Below are 11,533 nucleotides of genomic sequence, written 5' to 3'. Positions count from 1 at the left end.
TATAATGTCCCCAAACATCGAGTTTTTCAACTACCAAAAACTTACAATAAAATATAAAATGTCCTGGAAATATCGAATTAATTGGGGTAAAAGAGAGAGAGAGAGAGAGAGAGAGAGTAGAAACTTGGTACATTCTATTGCTTTGTAGGCATCAGACTCTAAATGATTTAAAAGTTTCGTAATCAATTTTGCCCCTAGTTAACTCAAAAAAAATTTATTTGTTGTAGGTACTTTCACATTGCTTTTTGGCATAATCATAAGCTAACTCAATCCTTATAATCTTGAAGTTCGTATGAAGCTACCCTCGTATATGAGCTTCACACGATAAAAGTTGGCAACGTCCTGACTAACGATACCTCCCATTATGTTAAAAGCCAGACTAGACATTTGTGCTTACCCTGGATATGCCCCACCTTCGGCAATAATAGCTTTCTGCTCAAACAACTGTGTAAACTAGTCGCAAAATCAATAATTCGGAACAGACTCGTTAACTTTTAGTGTCCCAGTTTTGGTTATGTGTGCTCAATTTATTTAGTTCTTTGATTATGTACATATATACAGAATTGTTTATATTGTCCAAGTCTAAGACTTAAGAAAAGCCGTTTAAGAATATTTTGGATTAGCTAATTAAAAGAGTTTTAAGGAATGTAAAATATCTTGACATAAAACTTGTATGTTTGTTTTCAATATTTAAGGCGTACATACCTATGTACATATCCCTAAAAATCGAGTCAATTTAGACATAAGACATATAAGTCCAGACTAATTCATCACATAAGTTATATGAAAATAATTGGTAGAAACGGAGTTGTTTGTATGAACAACTTTTTGTTTATTATTGTTATTAATAATTTCACTATGCACCTTTCATATAAGCCAAATCTTATCAAAATCAGACTACTATATCATACAACTGCCAAAGGATCGGTCGAAAATTAATTTCTTGTTTATTATATTGACCAAAAAACGACATAAAAGAAAGCTGTTCCATTTTGTTTCAATGAAAAAATTGAGTTATACAAACAATCTGTTGTCTTAAAAAGGTTTTCTCTTACACAATGTAAAAAAAAAAATTGAAGAAGCAAATAAAATTGTAAATCTATTATATAAGTTAAGTTTGTAAATGCAAGAAATAAGTTGGTACATGCTTCACATACATAAAAGGAAACCCTTGAGGCTATCAGATTTTAGGAAAAATACTTCCTGGGAATATCTGGTAGTAAAAGCTATTCTGGTTTAAAAAAAAATGTACTGTTGTTTGACCTTTGGACTTTCTCGTCCGCAGACTTAAATCAGTTAACACATCATTCGATGTCTGGGCTTGCTTAAGTAAAGTCTTATCCCATATTAAAGAGGGCACGTTTCGACATATTAAATGACAGGCGAATCAAATTTCTTAAAAGCCATTTTTAATTTGTTTACAATGCGTTTTTTTTCTTTTTTTTTAAATATAATAAACAAGTATTAGACAGGTTCCGTCTGCGAATTTCGACATTTCATCCCAGTATTTTTCAGACCAGAGTTTACCTTAAACCAGACTATCATCATTTGCCACATTTAACATCCAGGGATTGAATTCGCTGTGTATACATGTATGTACATCCTCTCTTTTTGTTTTCTTTTATGTAGACATTACCTCGTCGACATATCTTGGGTTCCTGCTGTTTCCTTTGTGCCATTGTTGTTGTTGTTGTTGTTGTTGTATGTTTGTCTATCAGCGACATGCTTCACAATGGCATTGACTTGTCTGGCCGGAGTGCAGTCAACTCTCTGCTCTTCTCACTTTATCCTCGATTTCTGAGACTACCAGCAAAAGCTTCCAGCCATGCGTCTCCCTCTCTCTGTCTCTCTCATATCTTGGCATTCCCGTTTACTCTTTATCTCGTTCACTTCAATTATTAAAGTTTTTTTTTTCCGTCTTGCGGTTGTCTCAAATTTTATTCAAGTTCGTTCAATGATTTTCGTTTATATAAATTTCAAGTTTTCGCCTTTTAACTAAATTCGATTGGAATTTTCATATCAATGTGTGTGCATATTTATAAACACAGATTAGATTAGTAAGCGAAGAGTACCTCATATCTGAAATATATGAAGTACCAAGAAAAAGAGGAGACACTTTTTCCGTTATGTCGTCACGTTGCCAAAGCAGATTAAACTGACATTTTCAAGTGTGGGTCTAAAAAGTATTTAATACTTTTAGGTATTTTTTAGTCGCAGCCTTTTAAAACTATGGGAATAGGTTTCTGATGTAATAGAAAACAAGTTTAGTTAACAGAATACTAAAGCAGTACATAAATCAAATTTTCTTTGACAATTGTTAGACAAAAGAACATTTTGCACTCTCAGTAAATATATCTATATTGTTATTTAAACGCAATTGATCCCCTTTATATCTTTCCCCCTGCTTTATGTTGATTTACATGGTTATCGATCAAAGTGTTCTTCGAATTTAAGCAGACAACCTTATAGCATATGTGTACATTTCTCATGATGTGTGTACATACGATATGATATTATATACATACATATTATATACATATATTCTACATATATTCTACATATAATGCCTCCCATTGATACAACAGTAGATCTGTGTGCACTGAAGCGTGGGATGGGCCTTGTTTTAGGGGATAGAACGAATGAACAGATCGCAGGGTAGGTTGAACGTAATAAATTACAATTTACACTAGCAATGGGTGTAATACCTGTTGCCTAAGACCTATCAAGTGCTTATTTCCTACCGTATTATATGTTTAAACTGGTTTCAATTGGATAGATACATTTGCAACAGTTTCATGGTTTGACCTTGACTGTTTATTGTCGCACGCCTCAGATAATTGTATATATTATAACTGCCGCAAGTCGGTTTATTGTTTTTCTTTAATAACATTGACCTTGTCTCGAAAGTTGTTGTGAGATACTTCGATACCGCTTCAAACTAAACGGCAAATGAATAGCGTGTTTTTTATTTTTTATTCAAAACTTTCTTGTTGTGTTATTACTTTGTAGTTTGTTCGATAAAACCAAAAAAATTACACAATAATTTAATCTATTTATCCAAAAATAAATACATTTTAGTAGGCCGGTCTCTATGCTCTCAATCTTGATATATGTTTTGGGTTCACCTTTTTTTAAAATACGCATCTTCGATCTTATAGCACATATATAAATATGTATACTGCTATTGGGTATTCCCCGGCCTTGCCCGTGGCAGGTTTTGTGTTTAAAATCTTAGACATAAGTTTTTTAGTTCCCACTCGTGAAAAATTTAAGCTCGAATTTTTATCCGCCAATTCTTTGATCCCCTTTTCCAGCAAGGAGCGATGGGTTTTCCAAAAATTGTGAAACACCTCTCTAACGAATTTGAATAAAGATCTTTAAAAATGATTTTGAGGTCGATCGAATGGTTAAACAAAAAAAAGGTGAGAAGCTTTTGCTTCCCAGCTCTTACGGCTTGGGAGTTTTTTTCACCAATCAGTCTGACAGTCAGGGCAATCAGCTTTATATATATAGAGACGATGTACATATAACAAGCAAACATTTCTTAAATTTCTGTTAAGTCGTGCTTACGTGCTCCTAAAACAAACACGACGTGTTGAGTCATGTTGCCACGACAAATATCACGACACGAAGCCGACTCTTGTACATACTGTTGAAAGTAAAATGTTTCCAATTTTACAAAAATCTTTCGTGTATTTTACGCAGCTTTAACAATATTAGACGACACAAACTAAATGAATTTTATAATATGCATTTCGGTTAGTTTGACAGATGCTTTAAAAGCCTTTAAATTGCGCCAGAATTTAAAAATGTGGCTCCGAGACGGGAGCAATGTACGTACGTACGTACGTGCATATACAAAGTATGTACATACATCCAGTACATACGTACGTAGATATTCATTCCATAGCAAAGCGAGAGTAAAACTGTGCGTCAAAGGGAGAGGGTGAGCGGTGAGCGCAGTACTCGACAGCTGGCAAACACTTAATCGAGGATGAGCGCAAACAAAACAAATGAAGCAAATGTTCGTTCAGTCGAGTTGTGCGTCATCTTTGCTCGCTCGCTCTCTCTCTCTCTCTTACTCTTACTCTCTCTCTCTGTGTGTCGGCCGCAAATGGCTCTCACAGTAAGTGACGGTGGGATTCGTTTTGGCTGGCAGTGTTCAGTCGATAGCAAAAGATGAAAGAGTGCTCATCGCGCAGCATTTGGTGTCTGCTCAGTGTTGTAATCGATCAGCGTCTTAGAATTGACACCTGTCGATATCTAATCGAGATTTTATCGCGCCGCATTACAGGCGATTAAGATTCGATTTTGGTAGCCACATTCTGCCAAACTCGAACTGTAACTGTAACTAGTGCAAATACAAATATATGTACGTAAATACATACATACATCTACACCCACACATACTATATTGTTTTTCTTTTGCATATTTGTTTTTCCCTGTGTGTGTATATGTGTGTGTGTGCTCGTCATTTGTGCAAAGACGCAAAACAAAATACATTGCATAAGTCAAGTAAAAATTAGAAAAAATCGTCAAGTAAACAGCTGATATTCCGTTCTCTTGCTCGTTTCGCGTGATTCTGTGCTCCCATTGCGCCAAAGGCAGAAACAAGTGAAAGTTTCCTTATGTGCGAAAATAAAAATCATGTGCGCAGAATGACTAAACAATTCACACAAAATATATGCACAGACACATATATGCGAATGCAAGTACAAATAAAAAGCTATATAATTTCCAACAGTTTGTTAATTAGTTCCACGCTTCCAGACGTTTTTCGACAGAGTAAAACATTATATACACATTTATTTATATACATACATATATAGCATTTTTCCATTATTATCAATGTTATGCCAAGTTTCACAAGAATCGTTTGTGTGCTTTTATTTAAAACCTGAATAAAAGCCAAATATTTGCCAAAGATATTATCTATGCATTGGACACATATACATATGTATATGTATCTAGAAATATATATGTAGAACAGATATGCCACATATATATGTGTACATATATAGCGTATGTATGCGCAAGTGTACATATATATAATACAATATTATTTTGTTGTATCTATATTTGACGGCGTGATATATGTGTTTCTTCAAAAAGAAACATTCTGGGACTGAGACAAAGCATTTTGAAAATATGTACACTTGGAAATTATTCGTATTTACATTATATCTTTTGTCCCAACCCATAACAAGGCGTATTAACAGCCATAAATTGGTTGTTTATTTATTTGTACACAATTAAAAATATGATATATTACCTAGTTTGAGCCCAAAATGAAACTGTACTAATTATTATATTTGCTCAAATTCTCTGCTTCCAGTTGGTTAGACCTGTTCCCACATCTATGGAGTTTCATCTAGACAGTGCAGAATACTGCCAAGCACAGCACAAATAAAAAGTAAGTCGCAAGCCCAAGAAACTCAAACTTAATGCTAATTGAACGTGTCAAAGGTCATTGGAATTGGGTCGAATGAACTGCGCTAACCTTTTGCCGCGCCAATGAATTAAGAACTACTAAATGTCCTTATTTGCGTGTACTTTGCCCGAATTCGCGTTTCTTGTCCATGGCAATTTTCAGCAATTTAGAAAAAGTTGTCGAAATAAAAAACTATGAATTAAGGCCAACCATAAATTTAGGAATTAATCAAGCTAATTGACCACTCAATAGCAACTTACTCGCAATTGGGAAACCAATTGCTTTTAATTTAAAACCGGATCGAACTAGTTTTACGAATTGTTAAATCCAAATATTTCTTCATTATTCTGGACACACACTTTTCATTCTTTGTGCGACTGTCTGAAACTAAAACATGGCATGGATTTGATTTTTTTTGTCGTCTAAGTTCTTTCCCAATTGAATGGAATAAAAATATGAAAACAAATTCAATTCTATGTAAGTTAAACCAAGAACTGTCTCGGAGAATAAACAAGAATTCGGATTTAAAAATTAAATAATACATTTGACATTTCGAACAACTAATGACTGTGACTTGTTGCCGTGGGGGCAGCTTCTAATCAATCGCTATCGATATTTGTTTTAATTGCTTATTCACCTATGGTTGTTTTTTCGTGCAGGTTACCAAAACGCAAAGAAGGCCGTGATAGCCGGAGACAACGCTGTCACCTGCCCGGAAGTCGACGGACCCCAAATCAGATTCGAAACGTGGACAGCTGCGATAGTGACAGATTGTGGATAGAGAGAGTCTCTGAACGAAGTTCATATCACGAGGAGAATAATCGAAAAGTAGTAGGGCGGCCACAACGAAAATTAATTGGAGAGGCGCAGAAACTGCACTCGAAATAAATAAGTTTGAGATAGAATCGCTTCAGTTGCGAAATTAACAGGGATTTTTAATAGGCGTCTTTGGGTTGGGACACACGCAAAATTGTAGCAATCCAAAATTGTACTTAATTACTGAGCTATTTATTTATACTTAAACAATTGTCTTGTTCTGTGTGCTTAGTGTAGAATTTGAAAGCCTACAAGAAAATCTTATTATATTTATATATATTTTTTTACAACAAGTTTCAAGCATCTAAAGCACTTCGCTGAATTTTCAAAACAAAATAAAATCGAGTAACTTCCCAAAGTCGAATCAAAAAATATATTTTGCGCAGAAAATTCAAAAACCAAATACATCATTATTATTCATATTGTAACAAAGTCCCAACAATAAACAAAGAAAACAATTTAGGAGCGATTAATATATTATTTAAGGAGAAATTCAACAATTTTGTAATTATACAAGCTATAAGTATATCTGATTCGTAAAGCTAATTAAGTTAAGCATCACAATGCGTCAAAAAGATCTGCGCCCCGCGCCTGCTCTTATTGAGTATAAGGGCATGAAGTTCCTAATCACCGATCGACCATCAGACATAACAATTAATCACTATATAATGGTGAGTCCCAAATACACCCCATCGATTGTCGAAAATAACTAAACGTTCTGTTTTTTTTTTTGCCCTGCAGGAGCTTAAAAAGAACAATGTTAACACTGTGGTGCGTGTGTGCGAGCCCAGCTACAATACGGATGAGCTGGAGGCCCAAGGCATAACCGTCAAGGATCTGGCCTTTGACGACGGCACCTTTCCGCCGCAGCAGGTCGTTGACGAATGGTTTGAGGTTTTGAAGGACAAGTAAGTAATGCCCATATTGGCCCCCCCCCCCCCCCCCTATATGTAAGCTCAATCTCTATTTGAAATCTCGACTGTCATTTGTCAAATAAGCCGAAATCATATTTTTGAATTATACACACACGTTTATTTCACATACTGTTTGCAGTTTTCAATATGCTGGCAATATGAAAAGCGAGAGGTATCGAACCAAGCACTTTATATGATCTTCAAATTTGTCATTCTCATAAACCGAAGCGCATTTTATATACGCTTGTATAGAGTATTATAGTTTGTCAATTGAATAGAAGCAGACATCTTCCCGACCCAATAAAGTATATATATTCTAGATCCGATTTGATATAGCCATGTCCGTCTGCGTTTTTCTATGAGAACTCATCCCTTAATTTGAAAGCTTTCGTCTTGAAACTTTACATAGGTTCGTTGTTCTTTTGTAGGATGTATATATATCGGAACAGGCCGAATGGGACTTGTATATTATATAGCTAACATAGGACAGATTTCAGTACTTGAAGAAAATATGTACATGAAAGGCTATCAACTTGCTTACAATTTTCTTTTTGAATACTTAAATTAGTTTGGGTCTTTCGTAAAAAGAATTGGGAGTCATATAAATGGTTTGGTTAGATACTGTGAGCTCGTCAAATTCAAATTCGTAATTAGGACTCATTTGCAAAAAAATAATTATTCACATGCGAAGCGTTACCAAAGTTGATTTTTATCAATTCAATTCAGTATTATTATTATTTGTTGCTTTGTACACTGACAAAATGAGCTGAACATAAATGCGATTGCTAAAATCATTGAAGAGCCTTCAAAACTGAGCTGCTAACAACATTTCAAGAGCTGCGCGCCTTCAACCTCATACAAAAAACAACTCCCGAAAAAAAAAGCAAAATGTACATAAACATAATGTATATAAAATGATATTTGCACCATAACCAATTAGCCCGTAGTCGTCGCTGATATATCTTTGTATATCCATCATATGACATACTTTTATCCTTTCTTTTTAGTTGTATACAAACATATGTATATATTATTTGTAAACTATTACGATATTTAGCTTTCTCTAGACGCCTTTTGTTTCCTCCCCTCACTCTCGATAATCCATTTAATTCAATTTAAATCCTCTATATATATATATATATACTTGTATATATATATATAAATGTATGTACTCCGTTTCGTTTCTTGGTTTGTGTGCTATTATCCACTGGCTAGCTTTAGAAAGTCCTCAAGCGCCACACTATCCTACTACAAACATAAGCGTTTCTCGCTCAGACACATACCAAAAACAGCTCCAATGACAGCAGCCACAACCCGAGCCAGTCTCTCGGCAGCAGCAACAACAGCTACAGGCACAGCTACAGATACAGATACAATGCCCCTAACTGCAAATGAAACAGATACAAGCGAAGCAGCAGCAATTTTTAATAATACTGCATTCGTTGATAATGAAACTTGTCGGTAAGCGTAGCCTCTCGTTGCTTTGTAACAATTAAGGCAAGCATTTTCTGTTTTTATCACAATAAATGTGACAAATTTGTACTACAACCTCAAGTATTATGTTGTGTTATCTTGTATCTTATCCAAATACTTATCTTCTTTCTTATCGCAGATACCAGCAGAATCCCGAGGCTTGCGTTGCCGTGCACTGTGTGGCTGGTCTGGGACGTGCCCCCGTTTTGGTTGCACTTGCACTCATCGAATTAGGCTTGAAATATGAAGCGGCTGTTGAAATGATTAGAGAGTGAGTAATCAATATATATTGAACACGATCTTATTCACATTTGAACCAATTGTTATTTTTAATAGTAAGCGACGCGGCGCCATCAATGCCAAGCAACTGTCATTTTTGGAAAGATACAAGCCGAAAGCGCGGCTAAAGCACAAAAATGGCCACAAAAATTCATGTTCTGTGCAATAGATTTCCAAAACCATATGTATATTCCCACCAGATAAAAAGTGTTCATTTTTTCAAAAAAAAAAAAACAAACAAGTAATAATAAATATGAAAAACAAAAGGCAACCCAAGCTAAAAAAAAAAACCAACCAACTGTAAAACTGTTTAGTTGCAAATTCATCAACCCGTTTATAAATGAGAATTAATCGCAACAAATATTGATCGCAGCCCAGTAATTATAAACAAATTCTTGTATTGGCATCAAATTGTATTTACTGTATGTATTAATTAATGTAATTTATTTTTGCTTAATTTCACAAACCCACAAGAAAACAACACGCCCATATAATACCCATTCAATGGTTGTAGCCGGGCAATATAGTAAAAGTAACATTATTAATATCTGTAATAGTAGATTATGTACCCATCCAACAAAAAACAAAAAAGCAAAAAAGCAAAAAAACAAAAGCAAATCCAAATAAAATGAACAAACTATCAAAGGTCAGGCACCATAGGCAATAATAATAAATATTTTATTGCAATATAGCCAAAAGCAAATACAACAATAAATTAAAATTAAAGAAAATACAAGTTCTACAACACGTTTAGCAACACGACTCGGCGTAGACAGATATACATATATATAAACAGACAGATATGGATATGGAGTTTAAGATAATGCAAGTTGAAACTTCGCAGGATCTGCTTACAGCTAACCGATCTGCAAATGATGTACTTAATCGCATGGTTAGTTTAGTTGCGCCCATCCGACTCATCATATAGTGAGAACTAAAATATTCTAAAATCTGCCTGAGAGTTAGAATCGAAAGTGAATCTAAAGAAGAATACATAGCCTAGAATTAAATTAAGTCGATCAAAGTTTTATCTTTTATTGCTGTAAACTATTTACGTACTCGGATTTTTATATTGCGAACTCTTTTTTTGATGTGCTTAATGGAATGGTTATGGTCCTATACGCTTTTCCTTTACTCTCTCTCTGTAACATACTAAGCTCCGCTGGCTAACTATATTTATATTATTAAATCAAATACAATATGCATTATTCAAAAGCTGCAGTACATACAATTTTTACATTAATGACTACATACATTTAAACGATATACATATGCAGCAGTTGCAATACAAATACACAAAACAACACAGCAAAACGCAAAATGCAAAATATAAAAAAAAACACTTTGAAGAAAATTGAGAAAATGAACATGAAAGATAATGAAACAACCTTATAACAAATTTAACAAATTATAGTCAGGATAAAGCAGAAATTATAAAATTATATGCTTACAATTAATTTATCCAATATTGAATTGTAATTTTTTAAAATGTTAGTCATTACAATGGAATAAAAACGATATATAAAAAATTAACATATTCTATAGAATTCAATTGATTTTGTTTGCATACTGCAATGAGAAACTTGAAACTTGGTACATATACTCATGAATATCTGTATTAACCATTTTAGTCTTCGCCCGCTTTAATGAAGACACTGGACGAGTTTCTCTGGAGATCTGGAGTATCTAGTGTCCCCAGGTCCCTGGTAATTAGGATAAGTTTGGCAGTCAAAGCCTTTTGACGAGATATTTAGAGTGGAAGGGACTCGGAGAAAGAGTTAAACCATAATCAATTATTATTTAACGATGTTCTCTTTATTTTTGCATAAGTAAATAAATATTTTGATAATAATTAAAACTAAAAACTTTTACATTGGTTTTTTGCGAGCACATCAGATTTAGCTCTGATGCCGTTTTTGTTATTGTTTTTGTTTTTTTTTGTGTACATAATTTCTTATAACTATAAAACTAAATTTTCAAAGCGCGTACAATTTCGTCAATATATGTTGCTCTTGATTATAATTTCATTCGTGATATATGCATGTCTCCAAAATCAAAGTATCCAAATAATACAAAAAATATTCCAAATTTGTAATAGAAAATCCATTAACAGAACGCAAGCGCAGTTAGCCAAAGGTGATCTAGTAACATGTGTTCTCCGAATGTGCTTAATTAGCTAACGGCGCAAAACAAAATAAAGTCTTTGTTTTCTTTGTTGTTCAAAAGTAAAACTAGAATATTAAAGTAAGTAAATGTTTATATTACACCCTGTTTAAAGCACTGCATTTAGAAGCTATGCATCGAGAAAAATGTAAGAGCATAGCCAAACGAGAGAACAGAGTCGTAAGTAAAAAAGACTAGAAACAAATTGTTTTGGGACATCCTTTTTTTTTTTGTATGGCTGCACAAAAAGCACCGAATATGTTAAAAGTAAAAAGACAGTGTTCAATTTTGTGATATATGTACGTAAGAGTCGGCAAGTGGAAAGCAAAAACGTAAACTATATATATACATGTGTAAAAAAATATATATACCTTTTTGCGAATCCACTTTCAATGAATTTTCTTATGTACATTTGCTTTTCGCACGTTCTTCAGTTTATACAGATAATTATCGAGA

At 33.9% G+C, this 11,533-nt stretch overlaps 2 protein-coding genes and 1 long non-coding RNA gene across 3 annotated transcripts; 2 read left to right on the top strand and 1 right to left on the bottom strand.

Moving 5' to 3' along the window:
- Positions 1-1,394: 1,394 nt before the first annotated feature.
- On the bottom strand, positions 1,395-2,163 carry LOC135428903 (uncharacterized). Its single transcript, XR_010436342.1, has 2 exons — positions 1,637-2,163; positions 1,395-1,580 (listed from the first exon to the last, which is right to left on the bottom strand). It is a non-coding gene; the product is annotated as an uncharacterized LOC135428903 (long non-coding RNA).
- Positions 2,164-4,173: 2,010 nt separating this feature from the next.
- Positions 4,174-6,407, top strand: LOC135428952 (uncharacterized). The gene is made up of 3 exons (XM_064683094.1): positions 4,174-4,372; positions 5,337-5,414; positions 6,092-6,407. The coding sequence occupies exon 1, from the start codon at positions 4,180-4,182 to the stop codon at positions 4,300-4,302; it is 123 nt and encodes a 40-aa protein (XP_064539164.1). The 5' UTR covers positions 4,174-4,179; the 3' UTR covers positions 4,303-4,372; positions 5,337-5,414; positions 6,092-6,407.
- Positions 6,408-6,653: 246 nt separating this feature from the next.
- Positions 6,654-9,559, top strand: PRL-1 (PRL-1 phosphatase). The gene is made up of 4 exons (XM_064683093.1): positions 6,654-6,919; positions 6,990-7,156; positions 8,775-8,906; positions 8,972-9,559. Exons 1-4 carry the CDS (start codon positions 6,812-6,814, stop codon positions 9,081-9,083), a joined length of 519 nt encoding a protein of 172 aa, XP_064539163.1. The 5' UTR covers positions 6,654-6,811; the 3' UTR covers positions 9,084-9,559.
- Positions 9,560-11,533: the final 1,974 nt, after the last annotated feature.

The sequence above is a fragment of the Drosophila montana genome, unplaced genomic scaffold, assembly GCF_035044405.1.
Source record: "Drosophila montana isolate Dmon_TW-CO22-7 unplaced genomic scaffold, ASM3504440v1 contig_2581_1, whole genome shotgun sequence".
NCBI classification, from domain to species: domain Eukaryota; kingdom Metazoa; phylum Arthropoda; class Insecta; order Diptera; family Drosophilidae; genus Drosophila; species Drosophila montana.
This window is presented reverse-complemented; position numbering and strand designations above follow the sequence as displayed.